General features: G+C 44.1%; 1 protein-coding gene across 1 annotated transcript; it reads right to left on the bottom strand.

Annotated features, from left to right (window-relative positions):
* Window positions 1-5,385: 5,385 nt before the first annotated feature.
* LOC311148426 (ral guanine nucleotide dissociation stimulator-like 1) lies at window positions 5,386-22,224 on the bottom strand. The gene is made up of 19 exons (XM_084185396.1): window positions 22,146-22,224; window positions 21,999-22,025; window positions 21,704-21,790; window positions 21,456-21,488; window positions 21,212-21,336; window positions 20,964-21,053; window positions 13,646-13,784; window positions 13,419-13,533; window positions 13,141-13,310; window positions 12,708-12,907; window positions 12,285-12,356; window positions 11,910-12,103; window positions 11,664-11,785; window positions 10,472-10,791; window positions 10,275-10,361; window positions 10,077-10,148; window positions 9,725-9,926; window positions 5,899-5,931; window positions 5,386-5,583 (listed from the first exon to the last, which is right to left on the bottom strand). Exons 1-16 carry the CDS (start codon window positions 22,218-22,220, stop codon window positions 10,088-10,090), a joined length of 1,917 nt encoding a protein of 638 aa, XP_084041522.1. The 5' UTR covers window positions 22,221-22,224; the 3' UTR covers window positions 5,386-5,583; window positions 5,899-5,931; window positions 9,725-9,926; window positions 10,077-10,087.
* Window positions 22,225-22,637: the final 413 nt, after the last annotated feature.

Genomic DNA, 22,637 nt, shown 5'->3' with positions numbered 1-22,637 from the left:
TACAGTAAACATGGATCCAAAATGAAGTTGCTGGGGTCTGGTGGGGTGTTTCACAGTGCTTTCTAATATTGCATTGGCCAACACAGTAATACCAGAACATATGCAAATAACGTAGCAGCTGTTTTTATCCAAAGCAACAAGTGAGTCCACACATTGTAAGTGACCCCAGTGGGAATCGAACCCACACAGGACCACTACAATACATAAGTACAGTACAATACAAGTGGAAGGTGTATGATCGCCATTCCCCATGAGTGTACCACCCTCCTCCAGGTCATGGATAAGGCATGTAATGACATCAATCGAGACCTATGACAGGCTTGGATTCGCCGTGCCAAAAGGGGTTTTCCCCAGGTGCATGAACAATGAGCATGTTACAGAAGCGAATTATGTCGATGAGAACCTATGGCCAAATGCTCAAGACAGACTTGATGTAAAGTAGTGCCTGCTAAACGTCATGTTTCTTTCATTTCAAAAAAGTATTTGATCCCCTGCTGATTTTGTACATTTGCCCACTGACAAAGAAATGATCAGTCTATAATTTTAATGGTAGGTTTATTTGAACAGTGAGAGACAGAATAACAAAAAAATCCAGAGAAACGCATGTCAAAAATTTTATACATTTATTTGCATTTTAATGAGGGAAATAAGTATTTGACCCCCTCTCAATCAGAAAGATTTCTGGCTCCCAGGTGTCTTTTATACAGGTAACGAGCTGAGATTAGGAGCCAAGACCAAAGAGCTCTCCAAGGATGTCAGGGACAAGATTGTAGACCTACACAAGACTGGAATGGGCTACAAGACCATTGCCAAGCAGCTTGGTGAAAAGGTGACAACAGTTGGTGCGATTATTTGCAAATGGAAGAAGCACAAAATAACTGTCAATCTCCCTCGGCCTGGGGCTCCATGCAAGATCTCACCTCGTGGACTTGCAATGGTCATGAGAACGGTGAGGAATCAGCCCAGAACTACACGGGAGGATCTTGTCAATGATCTCAAGGCAGCTGGGACCATAGTCACCAAGAAAACAATTGTTAACACACTACGCCGTGAAGGACTGAAATCCTGCAGCGCCCGCAAGGTCCCCCTGCTCAAGAAAGCACATATACAGGCCCGTCTGAAGTTTGCCAATGAACATCTGAATGATTCAGAGGAGAACTGGGTGAAAGTGTTGTGGTCAGATGAGACCAAAATCGAGCTCTTTGGCATCAACTCAACGTGTTTGGAGGAGGAGGAATGCTGCCTATGACCCCAAGAACACCATCCCCACCGTCAAACATGGAGGTGGAAACATTATGCTTCAGGGGTGTTTTTCTGCTAAGGGGACAGGACAACTTCACCACGTCAAAGGGACGATGGACGGGGCCATGTACCGTCAAATATTGGTGAGAACCTCCTTCCCTCAGCCAGGGCATTGAAAATTGGTTGTGGATGGGTATTCCAGCATGACAATGACCCAAAACACACAGCCAAGGCAACAAAGGAGTGGCTCAAGAAGAAGCACATTAAGGTCCTGGAGTGGCCTAGCCAGTCTCCAGACCTTAATCCCATAGAAAATCTGTGGAGGGAGCTGAAGGTTCGAGTTGTTCAAATAAACCTACCATTAAAATTATAGACTGATCATGTCTTTGTCAATGGGCAAACGTACAAAATCAGCAGGGGATCAAATACTTTCCCCCCCCTCACTGTATGTTGTAATTATATCTGAACAATACATTTATTTTAGAAATCAATGATCGTGAAATATGTCTTCAATGATCACACATGGGATAGAATATTTTTATTTAAAATATTGAAAGTGTATTGCTAAATGTGAAAAGTGTAATGTACTGTAATTTACAGTACTGTAGAATATTATATTCAAAGGGCAATTTTTACACAGTGTACAAAACAGGAACACCTGTTTCTATGACAGACTGGCAAAGTGAAAGCTATGATCCCTAATTGATGTCACTTGTTAAATCCACTTCAATCAGTGTAGATGAAGGGGAGGAGACATGTTAAAGAAGGATTTTTAAGCCTTGAGACAATTGAGACATGAATAGTGTATGTGTGCCATTCAGGGGGTGAATGGGCAAGACAAAAGATTGAAGTGCCTTTGAATGGGGTATGGTAGCAGCACTGGTTTGAGTGCGTCAAGAACTGCAATGCTGCTGGGTTTTTCACGCTCAGTTTCCCATGTGTATCAAGCAACCCAGTATCACAGATGATTGTGAAATAGACACAAATTGCTTATTTGTGTTGTGCAGTACACGATTTTGCATTACAATCACAGATAAAAACAGTCGGTTACTTAAGAAAGAAATGATAGGAGGGTGGTTGGTTGGGGAGAATGGGTGGGAGTATAACGCGAACGTATATCAACCCAAAAGTTGTGTGTTCGAATCTCATAATTAACTTCACAGGGTGGTGAAAGTGCAAGGTGATGAGCTTGATGCGCTTTCCAATCAATATCGAGGGTCTTATACTGGTCACATGATCATCGATGCTGGGCTGCCATTTGACAAATAAAAATATATCTTGCTCTTTTGTCCATAATCATCTCATGTAGGCTATACTGCACTCTGCTGGCTAGAGTGCACATGCCAATACCAGAGTGGGCACTGGCTATATAACGCAACATTTTTAGGCAGAAAACCATCAGTAGTGTTATTTTATTCGGTACATGGGAATTTAATTACATCATCACGCACAGCCTTTTATCTGAAACAAGTCAATTTGATGGAATCACATCTCTGGTGGGAAAATGCGTTAATTGTTTTTAAGCCGATTTTTGAATATTCGCATGAAAATCTGTCGCCAATTGGATGGAAACCTAGCTATTGTATCACTTCAATTTATAGTAAAGAAATGACCAAGTAGATTTTTAAATGGTAATTACACAGTAATAACCCATTAGTTAGGCTACTTGTTTGTACCAGAATAATAATTCGAAGTATCGTTCAACCATGTAAATCTTATAAATTGTTAAAAGGGTCAATCAAACAACACCAATCATAGTAATGATCATTTATTTAGGTAGAGAATTCTTTCGCAGTGAATAAGTACACAAACTGAGTTCATGAGAGAAAAATCACAAGTGCTGCATGAGAATCATGACAGGGAGAATCGACCACAGTACACGTTATGACCAATAACAGACCAGTACACTGCGCTCAGTGAGATGGCCAGAATGTCAGTATTAGAGAATGAGTGTTATAGTAAAAACCACAGCGTGATGGAGAGAATAGGTATTAAAATGTAGGAGTGTATATGGCACAGTAGGGACCGGTTTCAGTGTGTGGGTTAGACAGGTGGGGTGGAGGTGTTAATGCTGGTTAGGAGTGTGTGGGAGCCGGTATCTGTGGGATTCCGTTAAGGGGGGGGGTTGTGTGTCGGTGTGTTGAGGCCTAGGTACAGGAGGAACTGAATTAGTGTCAGTGTGGGCTAGTGTGCAAATGTAATTCAAATCATCTGTAACTCAAACTATTGGGGGTGAGTGTTTGGGTGAGGCTCGGTGCACAGGGGGCTGGCTGTTCAGAATGTTGTAGATAAAAAAGTAATGTATGAACAGACATGCCTATTCTGAACGACAGTCAAACGAAAATATCTATCTGAACATCCTGTAAGCGGCTCGGCACACTTTAAGCAAACGGATCACAATGCAGTACGTGAATGTAGTATTTCATCACAAAATAGGTCGCTCCTTTGTTGCTTGCTACGCAGCTTTTCACCACTCAAAGTTTGAAACGGAACATATTATTCCTTGCACTACGGTGGGGGACACTTGTGTAGATAATGAGGCTGTATTACACCAAACTCGCTTGGTTGAAATGAAACAGTTCCTTTTTCGGCACAAAGTTGTTTCACTTCACAAAATTACTATTAACTTAAATTGCAAAAACAAATAAGCACCAGTGCTGCTATAAATCTGTGAAAACAAGTGCTGAAAGCATAAACGCCGTTGATAAACTTTAAAAACTGCAACATTTTCTCTCTGCCCCATGGAACAATGTGTAGCTAGAATTGCAAGAAATTAACTTTAAAATAGAAAAATTCTCTGCCGCCAAGAAGGGGGCTCTAAAAATGTTCTTACCTAGTGCCCGGACCGCATTCAGCCGCGTCAACGGGCTGAACATAATCGGAATTAACATTTAATTTAAAAACATGGTCTTCAGTCACCCCCTCCAAGTTTTATTGATATACACTGTATACAAAAAATTAGGAAGACCTTCCTAATATTGAGTTGCACCCCCTTTTGCCCTCAGAACAGCCTCAATTCGTTGAGGCATGGACTCTACAAGGTGTCGAAAGCGTTCCACAGGGATGTTTTTGACACACTCAAACCGGTGCGCCTGGCACCTACTACCATACCCCGTTCGGAATGGCACACATACACAATTCATGTCTCAATTGTTGCAAGGCTTAAAAATCTTTCTTTAACCTGTCTCCTCCCCTTCATCTACACGGATTGAAGTGGATTTAACAGGTGACATCAATAAGGGAGCATAGCTTTCAGCTGGATTCAGCTGGTCAGTGTCATGGAAAGAGCAGGTGTTCCTAATGATTTGTACATTCAGTGTGTGTGACACGTTTTCCTGCCCTGTAAAAAACAAATCAGAGACTAAATGATACTCCATTTTGTTCTGAGGTGAAAAGAGGTTAAGATTAGACAAGAGTAGGTCACTCATTCCACCTACTTCCCACCTCCTGACGTCACCTAACCACTAACAAGTGCATCTCTATTAGGACTGCTAATCGTCGTGGCAGGCAGCGCAATCCGGGCCTCACATAGAGACCCATCCTATGTGTCACTACACCCTAAAGGTGAGAGGGGACAGCTAAACAATATCAAAAGGAAATAACTTGTTAAAACCAAGTAGTAACCTATCAGAATGCCTCTATACTGGCATTCATCACTCAGCTCACAATACGAGAGGTGCAGTCCCGCGTGGTGCACACTGGGAAACTGCATCACTCCGCTCCTGTCAATCAATCACCCAGATTAACACAGGAGTCCATCGTTCATCCCTGTTAATAAAGGCAACTGGACAGGACATAGTCTCGCTCTCCTTCCAGGCTCCCATCTCCCTCTGAATGGGAAACATACATACAGCCTCCACAGGAAAGAAAAGAGTCGGGAGTCGGGGGGGGGGGGGGGGGGGGGGAGAGAATAGGTCCGATTGGGGACAAAGGAATAGGTAATTCAGAGTCTATCATGTCATAGACTTCAACTCATTCCCCCATGTTTGGTCCTTCTCAGTCTCCCAGCCCCTTCAGTCTGGGGTTGCTCCAGGCCTCGTGCCCATGTCGGGGGGGGGGGGGGGGGGGGGGGGGTGCACAGGGTGGGCTTGCTGAGGCATAGGGACAGGCTGGAGCACTGCTGGGCGCGGGGAGGCACAGCGACTCCTCAGCTGGACTGGCTGCCCCGCCGTGCCTCGCACATGCAGCAGGAAGTCAAAGTTGGCTGAGGTGTTCATGGCATAAAAACAGGCTTAGTAGGATGATGCAGGAGGCCTGGGTGTTGTAGGTGACATGCAGGGCGGGCCAGGTGTTTCACTCAATGGGGAACTGGCTGCTGAGGAGTCAACTCCCTGGAACAGTCTGGTGACAGAGGGAAAATGGTCAGACTTAAAAAATGACCATTTGGACCATTTAAAAAGGACCTTTTATATGGGTCAGATAAATCTAATATAAAAACATTGATAAAACATGCCAAATGCTAAGTTTCCAAATCTGATTGTAGAGGAATTCAATAATGTCTATATTATTTCAGGGTAGATTTATTTTAAATCAATGTTAAGTACAGTATTCCTCATGGGGAAAGATCAGTGTCACAGTCATGTCAATCGAGCTGACCCTAACATTAATGACTTTTCCTAATTAGTGGGTTAAGAACAGCTTGTAAATGACACTCACCTGTCGCCCCTTCTCAAAGTTGAAAAGCTCACCCTGCAGAGGACAAAGATGACAGTGTGAAAGACTGAACGCTGATACCACGCTGTGCTGGCTAGAAACAGCAGTGGTGGACTACTCTAAAAACTGCCAAAAAATACTAATGGAAACGCATGCTCTAGATGTGTCGTAGTAAATATAATTGGTTATAGATTGGTCTGACTAAAATGTTGTGCAAAGACCCATTTGGAGCCTGTTTTCAATAAATGCTGTTTTAGGTCAGAGATCAAAGGACAGAGGAGAACACCATATCTCTCACCAGATGACCTAGTCTTGCAGGAATGCGATAATAGGACAACACCCCCTCTCCGGCCATAAACCACCAGATACTCCCCACCATTTTCTCTTGACACACACCAATATTTCATTTCTTACGCACACTCATTCTCAGGCCTCACGAGTTCCCTGGACACACACAAGACATTTCATTTGCACGCACACTCATTCTCAACTTCCCTGTCTACTGGTCGGGTGCCAAGGGCAGAGGACTCTGCCGTGCACCAATGGGGCTTCTACTCTGGACAGAGCAGAACCGCCTCCTACGCCTCGGGAACCAATCAAGGGACTAGAAGAAGGACCCCTTCCTTTATGTTACATTGTATAAAGTAATGCTGTAAACTCTGTTTATCCATCCTTCTCAGCTGACACTAATAGAGTGCTATATGATTAGGTCCATGCATGTTAATTAGCAGGATCCCATGCATGTTAGCTAACAGTAACAGATATCTCTGTGTTTAATAAACTGCCTTTTGCTTAAGCAAATTCCTCTCTGTCTAGCGTCGATGGTTTTGTACTTCCTCTCCTAATTATGTGTTCACCAACAAATGCAAACAGCGATTAGTACCACACACAGGATAAGTCTCTACAATCACTCAGAATGAGTAGAATGATAGTAAGACTCACCTCTACTAGGTCTGGCCGGGCAGTATCTACAGTGTGTGAATTATACCGTCACAGTCGTGTGAGCCTCCAGTGGGTGCACGCGATTGCAAATACTTTTATGGGTCTAATTGTAAAGACATGTAATTTAACAGTAAAAATGTATTACATTTTAATGTTGCATGAAAACAAACTGTAATGATGTGGTCATCTGATTAGCTAGGTGTCCATCCAATTGGCGACCAATTTCCATGCGAATATTCAAAAATCTGCATAAAAACAATACGCGCATTTTCCCACCAGAGATGTTTCCATCAAATTGACTTGTGGCAGATAAAAGGATGTGCGTGATGATGCAGTGCACATAAAAATTACTTTTGCAGTTAAATTCCCATGTACCGAATAAAAAAGAAGTTAAGTGGGTTTCCATCTTATTTTGAACTCTGATGGTTTTGGCAGACATTTATTTTGCTTTATAAAGCGAATGTGTCGACTCTGATCTTCGCACGCGCACTCTAGCCAACAGCTCGCAGATATAGTGGGGGTATAGCCTACATGAGATTATGGGTAAGAGCGATATTATTTTTATTTGTCAAATGGCAGCCAAGCATCTATCATCATGTCACCAGAATAAGACACTCGATATTTATTGGAAAGGAGCATCAAACTCATCACCGTGCACTTTCACCACCCTGTGAAGTTATTAAATGCGTTATGATTCTGTAGCCTAATAAACTGCATGCTTTCTTGAGTCACATTGGGATGACCACACCATATCATCGCGTGACTCCAAGTTTACGTCAATATGATGGTAATTATTTAAATATTTGCACATAAAGGCCTTTCCACCGCAATTTCTCGCATAATTAATTTTACCGAGAAAAAGATCCCACCTAACGTATTTTGTTTAGTCGACATTGGATAGTTTACAGGCCTGTCGTGACATTTCTGGCATGTACATTACTCACATAAAAAGGTTGGATGGAAACCTGGTTGTTGTCAAACAAATCACTTCTAAAAGTTGGCTACCTGCAGCTGCGCACGTTCATCCACTCCAAAATAATTCCAGCATCCATTTAATTAATGGAAATCTGTTACAAACACCATAATGACATTCTGTGATTGTTATTAGGACTACTACTACAGTGGCATGTATTCATGGATGCCAAGAGACACCATGCTTCCCAAAAAATGTGAAGAAAAAAAACGTATGAAATTATGTTTCATAAGTTTCCTTCAATTCACAAGTGGCTGAATATACACTGCTCAAAAAAATAAAGGGAACACTAAAATAACACATCCTAGATCTGAATGAATGAAATAATCTTATTAAATACTTTTTTCTTTACATAGTTGAATGTGCTGACAACAAAATCACACAAAAATTATCAATGGAAATAAAATGTATCAACCCATGGAGGTCTGGATTTGGAGTCACCCTCAAAATTAAAGTGGAAAACCACACTACAGGCTGATCCAACTTTGATGTAATGTCCTTAAAACAAGTCAAAATGAGGCTCAGTAGTGTGTGTGGCCTCCACGTGCCTGTATGACCTCCCTACAACGCCTGGGCATGCTCCTGATGAGGTGGCGGATGGTCTCCTGAGGGATCTCCTCCCAGACCTGGACTAAAGCATCCGCCAACTCCTGGACAGTCTGTGGTGCAACGTGGCGTTGGTGGATGGAGCGAGACATGATGTCCCAGATGTGCTCAATTGGATTCAGGTCTGGGAAACGGGCGGGCCAGTCCATAGCATCAATGCCTTCCTCTTGCAGGAACTGCTGACACTCCAGCCACATGAGGTCTAGCATTGTCTTGCATTAGGAGGAACCCAGGGCCAACCGCACCAGCATATGGTCTCACAAGGGGTCTGAGGATCTCATCTTGGTACCTAATGGCAGTCAGGCTACCTCTGGCGAGCACATGGAGGGCTGTGCAGCCCCCCAAAGAAATGCCACCCCACACCATGACTGACCCACCGCCAAACCGGTCATGCTGGAGGATGTTGCAGGCAGCAGAACGTTCTCCACGGCGTCTCCAGACTCTGTCATGTCTGTCACATGTGCTCAGTGTGAACCTGCTTTCATCTGTGAAGAGCACAGGGCGCCAGTGGCGAATTTGCCAATCTTGGTGTTCTCTGGCAAATGCCAAACGTCCTGCACAGTGTTGGGCTGTAAGCACAACCCCCACCTGTGGACGTCGGGCCCTCATACCACACTCATGGAGTCTGTTTCTGACCGTTTGAGCAGACACATGCACATTTGTGGCCTGCTGGAGGTCATTTTGCAGGGCTCTGGCAGTGCTCCTCCTGCTCCTCCTTGCACGCTCCTCCTTGCACAAAGGCGGAGGTAGCAGTCCTGCTGCTGGGTTGTTGCCCTCCTACGGCCTCCTCCACGTCTCCTGATGTACTGGCCTGTCTCCTGGTAGCGCCTCCATGCTCTGGACACTACGCTGACAGACATAGCAAACCTTCTTGCCACAGCTCGCATTGATGTGCCATCCTGGATGAGCTGCACTACCTGAGCCACTTGTGTGGGTTGTAGACTCCGTCTCATGCTACCACTAGAGTGAAAGCACCGCCAACATTCAAAAGTGACCAAAACATCAGCCAGGAAGCATAGGAACTGAGAAGTGGTCTGTGGTCACCACCTGCAAAACCAGTCCTTTATTGGGGGTGTCTTGCTAATTGCCTATTCCATTTGCACAACAGCATGTGAAATGTATTGTCAATCAGTGTTGCATCCTAAGTGGACAGTTTGATTTCACAGAAGTGTGATTGACTTGGAGTTACATTGTGTTGTTTAAGTGTTCCCTTTATTTTTTTGAGCAGTGCATTTCACCAGAGAATGCGTAGAAGCAAGCAAAACAGCGTATCAGTCTGTGTAGCCCATATATCTGATGCTGTCTCACCAAAAAAAGCATGACAGGTGCCGTTTCGTTCGCTCGGCTGCTTTCTCCAGTGAGGTTGATGCGTCTTGCTGGCTTTTGTCTCGGTCAAATTATTGTTGTTTTTAAGGAGGGGCTCATGCCTGTAATTTGCACTCCGAGTAACTAGCATGGTCAGGTCTGTCAGGAAGGTGCCCAAGTAAGGTAATGTCCCCCGCAGTGCACCCTGGGAAAAGAGAAAGCATAGATTAAACCACACCAACACATCTGCAGCCACAGCCAAGTTTCTCTCACTTTGACTCCTCTCCTTAAAATGAAAACAAAACAGGCCTTGAACACAAACTGCCAGTGGCTTGTAGCCTGCTCCATCTCTCACCATTTCTATTTTCATCTGGAGTTGTGTGAGAGTGTGTTTCTGGTGCTCCTTAGCAAACTTAGAGGTGCCCTTCTGTAGGGGAAAAAGTAGATTGTAGTAGTGATTTGATATTTACAATCAATTCATCATCAATCAGTCAACCACTACACACACAACCAAACCTTCTCATATGATGGTATTAGCAGAGCAGAGTCTCACCCCCCCATCAGCAGCTCTCGGCTGGTCAGGTAGTTGTTGTGATCTGAGAAGATGTCTCTTAGCTCCTCAAACGTAGACATGCTGTCTCTGGGGGAATTACATAGAGAAAGGTTAGAACTAATTGGGAATGCACAGGAACTCAATCACAAGTTGTGACTAAAATTAATATGCATTCAGATTGTGAAAGAAAGACTCACTTGGGCACCCAGAACCAGGACCTCTTCAGTCTGTAGAGTGGGTTGGACTGCAGTGCAGACACGATGGCGCGCAGTGAGGAGAAGTTCTTACGCATGCGACACTCCTGAGCGATGTCTATCCAGCGCTGGATGACCCGTGCCCTGAGGTGTGGGCGGATCTGGCGTCGGTGCAGTATGGTGCTCACCACACACGCTGCCACAGCGTTGAACTGGGTGATGGTGGCACGGATGGTGGGAGCACTGTGCTTGTTCTGTTTCTTATCCCTCTGGGACCAGATGGAGCCCAGGCAGTGGTGAGGAACCACCTTCTTGAACAACAACTGGAAACAGACAAATTAAGCTGTGTTCACATTGGCTTAATTTCATAGGTGGTTTGAAGTCAGATACAAATCTGATTCCTGGCCATGTGACTTGTGTCTGAATGGTCAAATCTGATTTATTTGCCATCAAGTGGCTTTTAGACTTATTTGGCATATCTTGTTGCTTACTAGCTAGTTTGACAAGAACATGTGGTAGCTAACTAGCTTGTTAAGTGTTTACAAACAAATTAGTGAATGTGTTAGAAAGCTAAACAGCTACCTAACTATATAGTTGATTGTTGTGGCTAGCCAAAAATGATTTGTTTTGAAAGTTGGATCATCTTATTCAAGCAACTGGGAAAAGTTCATGGCAGGCATTGTCGTCAACTTAGCTTGCTACATAACTTCTGAGTGATAGGAAGCACGAGCGCCACCAATCAGCCTACACCACTGCGCACACACCCATCGTTACTAGGACAACTAGCATAGCCATGTCAGCAAATTACTGTTGTTATCTGAAAACACACAAATCCAATTTGGGCACTTGTAACTTGCTGTTTGGATAGTCAGTAGTCAAAAACGGATTTGAAAAACAAAACTGACTTTAGCATTAAGGCCTGCAGTGTGAACAAGGCTTTAGACTATTAGGCTGCGTTTAGACAGGCAGCCCAATTCTGATCTTTCTTCCACTAATTGGTCTTTTGACCAATCACAGAGCTTTTCAGAGCTGAACTGATTGGTCAAAAGACCAAACAGTGAAAATAAATATGAGAATTGGGCTGCCTGTAAACACAGCCATAGTATTTAAACTCTTAAACGTAAATGTATCCTGTATTGTTCAAATCCCACCTGGGAACCCATATTCCCACCCAGACCCCCTCCCTTTCTCTTACCGCATCCATATAGGTCAGCTGCTCTGCCACCAAATCTGCATCAAATGACATGAAGTCTTCCCGGACCTCAATCTCCACTTCCTCATCCTCACACAGGCCGAAGGAGCGTATGCTGTCGAAACCTACCAGGAGTAATGATCAGATTAATGATGGAGAGAGAAATTAAGGAGAGGGAGAGATACACAAGGCTAAAGAATTGTGAGATGATAGAGTACTAATTAACTACATATCAGACTGTTCACCCACCCTCTGAGTCTAGATCCAGACTGGCCTCGGCCTTCAGCTGCTCCAGTAGACTCTGGGCTCTACGCATGGGCTCTGATCCAGGCAGGGTCCTCTGTAGGTAGGTCATCACCCTCTGGAGGCAGGGGTAGGATGGAGGCTCCTGGAAGTCCTCTGGACACTGGTCCAGCCAGACTCGCAGGATGGAGGCCAGGGCACTGAGGGTGATGAGGGAGGGGGGCAGATAGTCAGGGAGGGCTGCTGGGAGCAAGCTGCTGCTGACAGAGGGCAAGGCAGACAGGAAAGCTACACAGTAACAACTCAACAACTTTGCTTGATTTCCATTTTGATTCAAGCGAAGACAGACCAAGTAAAACAGGAGACGTTGAGAAATCGTACGTTCGAATGGCTCCTTTGGTTTCAAAGGGTCTACATTGCTCAGTCTGTCCTCTATCCTCTGGGATTCCATACCTGAGAGAAAGACCAAGAGAAAACAACATTTCAGCAGCAATGTCTACCATCAGTCTGTAAAAGCAGTGAGACCAGTAACAGTCTCCTCAGCCTCTCAATGTAGAGCAGTAGTGTTCTTCAACCATGGTTCTGGAGAGCCACAGTCTGTACAAGCTTTGTCCCAGCCCAACACTTACACATACAACTGACTTCCTCAAAATCATGTTGATTAGATGATTATTTGAACCAGGTGTTATATCACTATGGCTGGGACAAAAGCCTGCACACACTAGGGCCCACCAGGACCAGGAGTTGTCAGCTCCTGCTGTACACTCCAGCCACCACGGGCCCCCAGCCCAGAACCAGACGTACTTGTCTAGCAGCAACTGCAGCACGGTGTGCGTGCTGGTGAAGGCGCGGTATGTGGACAGGAATATGCTGGTGTAGGCAAGGTCATTGCCCCGGAACCCCGTCAGCATGGTCTCCACCAGCCGCTCCAGAGTTCCAGACCGGATCTTACAGGTTTCTAGCTGGATCACCGTGTGGCCGGGAGGCAGCCGGTCCCCCTCCGCCTGTGATGAGACAAGATGGAAAGAACCAGGGATATTAGAACGATGAGAATGGGGAAAGAGAGAGATGGAGGGACAGATGGAGGTTGAGACAAAGGCAGCCTATATTTAAATTCTTAAGCAGATGTGTCAAGAGTATTGTGTCTGCTGGGAGAATAATGAGGGGAGAGAAAAGGGAGAGCGAGAGAAACCTTTGTGCTGCTAGCGCGCTACAATAGGAAACTACAACAGGTGACCTTGCTGAGGCGCAGGCTGGCATGCTGTTGGGCGCAGGGGAGTGTGGAGGCGTAGCGACGACTCAGCTGGACAGGCCACCCGGCCGTGCCTCGCACACGCAGCAGGAAGTCAAAGTTGGCCGAGGTGTTCATGGCGTAAAACACGTTGGCATTGTCAGGAATCACCAGTTCTGGAAAAGGAAGGATTTTTTGTGACAATATTATCACAAGTCAGTAATTACAAATTAGAGTACAAGACTATGAGTGATATATTTGAGTGACAGGGAGAATGTTTGTACCTCTTTCGTCAGAGATGACCTGCACCAGCTCGTATCCCTCCCCAGGCTCACTCTCCAGGTTGTGTTTGGCCACAGCTCTAGAGATCACTGCTGGAGTCTTATCCTGACTCGTCAACTGGGGAGGGAACAACACCATGTACCAATCAACCACTTTTCAGGGTTCCATACATTTATTCAAAATGTCTTGGCCATCTGAATCAAAGTACTAATCTCCTGCTGAGACGTACCATGATGCTCTTGTAGAGGTTGCCGTTGCCCTGCTCCAGGCTGAGTCTGATGATGCAGGCGTCCTGGGCCTGGGTGTTGTAGGCGGGGGGTGAAGGGGACATGGGCGTCAGGGAGTGCAACGGTCTTGTGCGAAACTGTCTGGTGACAGAGGGGAAATGGTCAGGTAAAATAAAGTCCCATTTTGATTATTTAAAAAAGGACCATCTATATGGTTCAGATAAATCTAATATAAAAACACACTGATATAACTGATACCTGTTAAAACATTTTGGGCTCTATTTGAACAAACCTAAAGCAAATGGTCAATCTTAGCGCTGGCAGTAGCGTTATAGGTTCGGGGTGTCTGAAATATTTTTGCTATCTTCACAAACGGAATAATGGGCGCAGTAGCTGGCCGTGGCACGAAAGGACTGGGTTTTGATGAATACACAAGTTGGGGGTGTGTCGTAGCTTGGCCCCTAACTGGCCAATCAGAATGTGCTCCATGGCTAAATATGTGGTTGCTTCAAGTTGTGTATTTCCAGTCTTCTATGTATTGAGTTAGTCCATTATAGCCTAGTTTATTAAATAGCTTGCCCCATATTTGCTAAATATGTTAAATGTTTGCAGTCCACATTGTTCGAATTGCATTGCTTCAATATGGAAATACATGGCTAAACATAGGCTATAGCGTTCACACTGATATAGGGTCTAGGCCTACTGTAAATTGTAGTCTGGACATGGACATGCCAAACGTAGTCAATAAGCAAGATTTAATTCCCTAGGCTATTGATAAGGCCTAAAAATAGTATAATTCTAATCAAACAAAACCACTTGTTTTTAATAAGCTATGTCTAAATACAGTTACAGGCACCATAATTGCTCCCTGTGGGTGTATAATGCAGACAAGACAACTTGTTTTACACCCATCCAAACTTTTCACAGGAGCTGGATACCCACCTAGCACATTTTGTTCCTTGGAAGTTGTGGGAACATACATTTTGGTTTCATATTGGTTCTGGTAACGAAGCCATACGTTTCCTGACTGGTAAAATGTAAAATTGTTTCAAGATTCTGAAAAACAGAAGGAACATTTCGCCTGTTTTGAGAATTTAATTTTTAGGTTGCAGGGAGGTTCTGAAAATGTTTTACTATGGTTCCCTGAAAGTTTTCCTGGGAGGTTTTAACGTTCTAAGAACGGAAATTGTAGGTTGAGGTTTTTGAATAACTTCCTTAATTATTTCAATAACACTGCTAAGCTTATTATGGGTTAACTTTTTTGAAGTCCAAGCACAGACAGGACACACAATTTAATTTCCTTAGGCATTAATCATGCAAACATTTTCTTTGTGACATGGCATCAGTGAGATTCAAACTTATAATCATATTTTCTTTATCCATGAAATTAGTCCAATGCGCTATCATGATGGAGCTAGCATGCCATGTTTTTTTACGCATACAAAAGCTGTTTATTTTAGTCTATTCAAAACAAGGGTTGGAACCGGTTCAAAGAACAGAACCCAAAAATAAGGAAATTATTTGAGGAACAGAACCCAAAACTGTTCCGGAACAGAACTGTTATTTTAAAATCATGGGAACTGGTTAATAACGTTATTTTACATTCCGGGTATCTTTTTCCAGTTCCACAAAAAAAATCGCAAAGCCCTCACTCTGTCACTCAAACTTTTTCCTGCGTCTGCCTGCCAACTGGAAATCTTTACCAGTGGATGTGTGTATCGGATACCTGCCCCTCCCTTCTGAAGCATAGGTTACTGTAGCCTACTGATTTATTTTTTATTTTTATTTTTATTTCACCTTTATTTAACCAGGTAAGCCAGTTGAGAACAAGTTCTCATTTACAACTGCGACCTGGCCAAGATAAAGCAAAGCAGTGCGATAAAAACAACAGAGTTACATATGGGGTAAAAAAACATAAAGTCAAAAATACAACAGAAAATATATATACAGTGTGTGCAAATGTAGCAAGTTATGGAGGTAAGGCAATAAATAGGCTATAGTACAAAATAATTACAATAGGATTAACACTGGAATGCTAGATGTGCAAGAGATTATGTGCAAATAGAGATACTGGGGTGCAAAAGAGCAAAATAAATAACAATATAGGGATGAGGTAGTTGGGTGGGCTAATTTCAGATGGGCTGTGTACAGGTGCAGTGATCGGTAAGGTGCTCTGACAACTGATGCTTAAAGTTAGTGAGGGAGATAAGAGTCTCCAGCTTCAGAGATTTTTGCAATTCGTTCCAGTCATTGGCAGCAGAGAACTGGAAGGAATGGCGGCCAAAGGAGGTGTTGGCTTTGGGAATGACCAGTGAGATATACCTGCTGGAGCGCAGACTACGGGTGGGTGCTGCTATGGTGACCAATGAGCTAAGATAAGGCGGGGATTTGCCTAGCAGTGATTTATAGATGGCCTGGAGCCAGTGGGTTTGACGACGAACATGTAGTGAGGACCAGCCAACAAGAGCGTACAGGTCACAGTGGTGGGTAGTGTATGGGGCTTTGGAGACAAAACGGATGGCACTGTGATAGACTACATCCAATTTGCTGAGTAGAGTGTTGGAGTCTATTTTGTAAATGACATCGCCGAAGTCAAGGATCGGTAGGATAGTCAGTTTTACGAGGGCATGTTTGGCAGCATGAGTGAAGGAGGCTTTGTTGCGAAATAGGAAGCCGATTCTAGATTTAACTTTGGATTGGAGATTCTTTATGTGAGTCTGGAAGGAGAGTTTACAGTCTAACCAGACACCTAGGTATTTGTAGTTGTCCACATACTCTAGGTCAGACCCGTCGAGAGTGGTGATTCTAGTCGGGTGGGCGGGTGCCAGCAGCGTTCGATTGAAAAGCATGCATTTAGTTTTACTAGTGTTTAAGAGCAATTGGAGGCTACTGAAGGAGTGTTGTATGGCATTGAAGCTTGTTTGGAGGTTTGTTAACACAGTGTCCAATGAAGGGCCAGATGTATACAAAATGGTGTCGTCTGCATAGAGGTGGATCTGAGAGTCACCAGCAGCAAGAGCGACATCATTGATATACACGGAGAAAAGTGTCGGCCCAAGAATTGAACCCTGTGGCACCCCCATAGAGACTGCCATAGGTCCAGACAACAGGCCCTCCGATTTGACACAGTGAACTCTATCTGAGAAGTAGTTGGTGAACCAGGCGAGGCAGTCATTTGAGAAACCAAGGCTATTTAGTCTGCCAATAAGAATGCGGTGGTTGACAGAGTCGAAAGCCTTGGCCAGGTCGATGAAGACGGCTGCACAGTACTGTCTATTATCAATCGCGGTTATAATATCGTTTAGGACCTTGAGCGTGGCTGAAGTGCACCCATGACCAGCTCGGAAACCGGATTGCATAGCGGAGAAGGTACGGTGGTATTCGAAATGGTCGGTGATCTGTTTGTTAACTTGGCTTTCAAAAACTTTCGAAAGGCAGGGCAGGATGGATATAGGTCTGTAGCAGTTTGGATCTAGAGTATCACCCCCTTTGAAGAGGGGGATGACCGCGGCAGCTTTCCAATCTCTGGGGATCTCAGACGTTATGAAAGAGAGGTTGAACACACTAGTAATAGGGGTTGCGACAATTTCGGCGGCTAGTTTTAGAAAGAAAGGGTCCAGATTGTCTAGCCCAGCTGATTTGTAGGGGTCCAGATTTTGCAGCTCTTTCAGAACATCAGCTGTCTGAATTTGTGTGAAGGAGAAGCGGGGGGGGGCATGGGCAAGTTGCAGCGGAGGGTGCAGAGTTGGTGGCCGGGGTAGTGGTAGCCAGATGGAAAGCATGGCCAGCCGTAGCAAAATGCTTGTTGAAATTCTCGATTATTGTAGATTTAGCGGTGGTGATAGTGTTTCCTAGCCTCAGTGCAGTGGGCAACTGGGAGGAAGTGCTCTTATTCTCCATGGACTTTACAGTGTCCCAAAACTTTTTGGAGTTAGTGCTACAGGATGCAAATTTCTGTTTGAAAAAGTTAGCCTTTGCTTTCCTGACTGCTTGTGTATATTGGTTCCTAACTTCCCTGAAAAGTTGCATATCGCGGGGGCTATTTGATGCTAATGCAGTACGCCACAGGATGTTTTTGTGCTGGTCAAGGGCAGTCAAGTCTGAGGAGAACCAGGGGCTATATCGGTTCTTAGTTCTGTATTTTTTGAATGGGGCATGTTTATTTAAGATTGAGAGGAAATTACTTTTAAGGAACAACCAGGCATCCTCTACTGACGGAATGAGATCTATATCCATCCAGGATACCTGGGCCAGGTCAATTAGGAAGGCCTGCTCGCTAAAGTGTTTTAGGGAGCGTTTGACAGTGATGAGGGGTGGTCGTTTGACCGCGGACCCGTTACGGACGCAGGCAATAAGGCAGTGATCGCTGAGATCCTGGTTGAAGACAGCTGAGGTGTATTTAGAGGGTATGTTAGTCAGGATGATATCTATGAGGGTACCCATGTTTACGGATTTAGGGTTGTACCTGGTAGGTTCGTTGATCATTTGCGTGAGATTGAGGGCATCTAGTTTGGATTGTAGGATGGCCGGGGTATTAAGCATATCCCAATTTAGGTCACCAAGCAGTACGAACTCTGAGGATAAATGGGGGGCAATCAATTCACATATTGTTCCGAGAACGTTAAGAAAACGTTCCATAAAAACCACAACTTTTGTGTGTTATTTAAAAACGTATGATTCACTGATGATGTTACAAGCGTAATTCAGAAATTAGGGAGAGATGTTTAAAATAATGGATTAACTTTTTCAATGCTCGTTAAAGGATGCAGTTTCCCATTGGATTTATTAACTACAAAAAGGTAAGATGTATTTTTAATTATAGCGCTGCTCTGCACACAAGCTTGTTAGCTAGCTAGCTCTGGTCCAACGTTAAACAAACTGAAGTTCAAAGACAAAAATAAATAAAAATAAACATTCAAAGTTCCTCCATAGAAGCCACTCCTCCATAGGTATAATTATGTGGGCCTAATTAATATAATGTATGTCATAAAAAGATGCCCAGCGCTTCAAGGCAAGCTTCCTCCATCCGCTCTCGCAAAATTTCTGTTGCATGTTGCGCCCTACACTGACTGGCAGCACAGTGTGTGTAGTTGTCTTTCATTATGATTAAACCATGCTGTTACGGCAAAATACAATTTGCGCTTAACAACTTTCCTATACAGATTAAATCGGCCATAGCAAGCTGCTCTATCCGCACTGATTAGTGAAGACATTTCATGTAAAAAACATTTCAGAGGTTTCAAAAGGAACGATATAAACCGTTACTTTTTTTGGGTTTGAACCGGTTCAGAACTTTATTTTGCTGGTCGGAACGAAAAACAAATATGGTTCTGTTCAGAAAGAAATGATTGGAAAATAATTTAGGTTCCAACCCAATTCAAACAGACCCCATTTCAAAGGAAACAAGCGCTCATTAAGATCAGGTGTGGCCAATTAGTGGGCACAGCCAACACACCTGAAGAAACTTAAGAGTTTAGTTGATGATGAGAACGAAATGTATAGTGTTTTTGTATTTTACCCCCTTTTTCTCCCCAATTTCGTGATATCCAATTGCGATCTTGTCTCATCGCTGCCACTCCTCAACAGGCTCGGGAGAGGTGAAGATTGAGTCATGCGTCCCCCGAAACATGACACGCCAAACCGCGCTGCTTAACACCTGCCCGCTTAACCTGGAAGCCAGCCGCACCAATGTGTCAGAGGAAACACTGTTCAACTGGCGACCGAAGTCAGCCTGCAGGCTCCCGTCCCGCCACGAGGACTCGCTAGAGCGCGATGAGCCACGTAAAGCCCCCCCGGCCAAACCCTCCCCTAACCCGGACGACGCTGGGCCAATTGTGCGCCGCCCTATGGGACTCCCGGTCACGGCCGGTTGTGACACAGCCTGGGAACGAACCCGGGTCTGTAGTGACACCTTAAGCAATGCGATGCAGTGCCTTAGACCGCTGCGTCACTCGGGGGCCCTGTAATGTATACGTTTTTAAATAACACACAAAAGTTGTGGTTTTTATGGAACGTTTTCTTAACGTTCTCGGAACAATTTGAGAACATGATTTTAAATAGAACGTGCGGAAACCTGTAGGAAATGTTATGCTGAAATACCCACAGAAGAACGTTGTTTCTTAACGTTCTCTGAACTAGTTGAGAACATTCGCAATGGCAAACCAGTTGGAGAATGTTCCTAGAACATTACCAAAATTGAAATGTAACCATGTTTGAACTTTTAGGAAACATTCTGTTAAAGTAATGAAACACCAAGAAAATAAATGTTTTTTTATCAAGTTCCTTAAATGTGCTGAGAATGTTCCAAAGCCAAGCAACAATCATGCACCATTTCCAGAAAGTTGTGGGAAGGTTGTATGCGAAATAATCATAGGACAACCACGCTCTCACCAAGCTCTAAGAAACATATGGTTCTCAGAACGTTATGTGCTAGCTGGGTCAAGCTCCAATATAAAGAGAAAGGGGGAACATCCACTCACCATTATACTGCTTTCAAATTGAATGTTTTATAAACATCATGGAACCATCTTACAGATCATATTTGCACTTTTCCAGAAATAGCAGATGAAATTGCATTGCATTCGAGCCATGTACGTTCTCGCCATAAACCCATGGATGGTGAATCTTTCTAATACGTTTTAAAATATAACTAGTTCAGAGAACATTAAGAAACAATATGTTTTAAAATATAATTTTTAAACTGACAACAATATTTCTAAATAGGATCGAATCAGAAGCACGATATCAGAAAATCGCTTCTCTCGTTCCATGGCACTGTGCACACTTGGGGCTAAAAGTCTTTACACGTAACATTCACACATCTATACAATATACTAGGCTCCTGTCAATTGGATCGGTGCCCACGTGCAACGCAGATTTTCAAAAGATCTGCCGTTGATATGGCATTATAGAAGAACTGAAGAGTTAGGAATAGCGTGTATTTTTGTGAGTCTTAAAACGTCCCATTAGCGCTGCATGAAATTGTCACTTTTGCACTTGTTTTTAGGACAACTTAAATATTGCCACCCCTCCCACCTCAGCGCAAGTGAGCTGATGTTAGACGGATAAATTGAAGAACCTGCCATTAGAGCTGGAAAATGCCAGTGCGCCAGTTTTAACATGACAGAATTGAAAACTAACGTGCGTTTGACACTTAAGCCTCCTTAGCGCCAGCCGGAAATAGAGACTATTAAGGCTAAGGTTCCAAATCTGATTGTGGTCAGAGGAATTCGATAATGTCTATTTCAGATTAGATTTCTTTTAAATCGTAATGTTACGTACAGTACACATAATGTTTTAAGTCGTCCAGTGTGTACTTACTGGCTAAGTCTCTTGACAATGCCCTTGCAAAGTTTGCATAAAGTTGTACGTCTGTCTCCCACTCCTTCAATGTCACAAGACATGGCATGGCTGCAGAAGACAAACCGAGAATAATCATGATATCACTACTACCAGTCCACTTATCCTAAGTATGAGTAAAATAATCAGAAAGATAGATGGAGCAGAGAGGATAGAGGGAGTAAGAGCTGATGTAGAGATACAGTGTGAATGATTAATGACGCTTGTACCTCTCCTCCTCATCGCTGTGTTGGGGCTGGTTCTTGAACCAGCGCAGGAAGGCAGCATCAGCACTAAGACAGTAGCTGTTACACGCAGACTGCAGCAGCTTGATCTGAGCCATCACCTCAAACTCCTGCATAAGAGAGTCCGAGAGAGAGATCAAGGTAACAGTCATGTCAATCAAGCTGACTAACAATTACTTTTCCCATTTATCTAATTAGTACGTTAGAACAGGTTCAAAATGACATTCACCCTTCGCATCTTCTCAAAGTTGATTAGCCCCCCCTGCAGAAGGCACAAAGATGAGTGTGAAAGACTGAACAATGATACCACGCTGTGCTGGCGAGACAAACAGCAGTGGTGGACTACTCTAAAAACTGTCAAACAAATTCCTCACATACTCATGGAAACTCATGCTCTATATGCAAACAGCGGTCACAACACACACAGGAGAAGTCTCTACAACCAAACAGAATGAGTAGGATGATAGTAAGACTCACCTCTACTAGGTCTGGCCGGGCAGTATCAAGCATGGTCAGGTCTGTCAGAAAGGTGCCCAGGTAAGGTATCGTCCCCTGCATGGCACCCTGGGAGGAGAGACAGAGCAATGGCTAAAAATCATACCGATACAGCAGCAGTTACAGCCAAGCTTCTCACTTTGACTCCCCTCCTTAATAGGTAAACAAACAGGGCCTCGAACACAAACTGCCAGTGGCCTGCTCCATCTCTCACCATTTCTATTTTCATCTGGAGTTGTTTGCGAGTGCATTTCTGGTGCTTCTTAGCACAGCCTACCTGATTGGCAAACTTAGAGGTGCCCTCCTGTAGGGGAAAAAGTAGATTGTGTAAATATCAAATCACTACTACAATCAATCATCAATCAACGACTACACCAACAACCAAACCCTCTTATATGATGGTATTAACAGAGCAGAGTCTTACTCTCATCAGCAGCTCTCGGCTGGTCAGGTAGAGTTTGTGATGTAAGATGTCTGATGGCTCCCCAAATGTAGACATGCTGTCTCTGGGGGAATTACATAGAGAAAGGTTAGAACTAATAGGGAAAGCATAGGAACTCTATCAAATTAGTTTTACGCATGCGACACTCCTGAGCGATGTCTATCCAGCGCTGGATGACCCGTGCCCTGAGGTGTGGGCGGATCTGGCGTCGGTGCAGTATGGTGCTCACCACACACGCTGCCACAGCGTTGAACTGGGTGATGGTGGCACGGATGGTGGGAGCACTGTGCTTGTTCTGTTTCTTATCCCTCTGGGACCAGATGGAGCCCAGGCAGTGGTGAGGAACCACCTTCTTGAACAACAACTGGAAACAGACAAACAATTTGACTATTAGTATTAAAACAACGTATATTTATCCTTCATTGTTCCAATCCCACCAGTAACAGTCTCCTCAGCCTCTCAATGAAGAGCAGT

The sequence above is a fragment of the Coregonus lavaretus genome (genome assembly GCF_964263955.1).
Source record: "Coregonus lavaretus genome assembly, chromosome: 21".
NCBI lineage: Eukaryota > Metazoa > Chordata > Actinopteri > Salmoniformes > Salmonidae > Coregonus > Coregonus lavaretus.
The sequence above is the reverse complement of the archived record's forward strand: the minus strand, read 5'-3'. Positions and strand labels throughout refer to the sequence as shown.

Coding starts and splice junctions, on each gene's coding strand:
- LOC311148426 (XM_084185396.1), bottom strand. CDS start 22,220: ATGTCTACATTTGGGGAGCCATCAGACATCTTACATCACAAACTCTAC. Junction 21,054..21,211: donor CACAGCGATGAGGAGGAGAG/GTACAAGCGTCA, acceptor TGTCTTCTGCAG/CCATGCCATGTCTTGTGACA. Junction 10,792..11,663: donor AGCTGACCTATATGGATGCG/GTAAGAGAAAGG, acceptor GTCTGTTTCCAG/TTGTTGTTCAAGAAGGTGGT.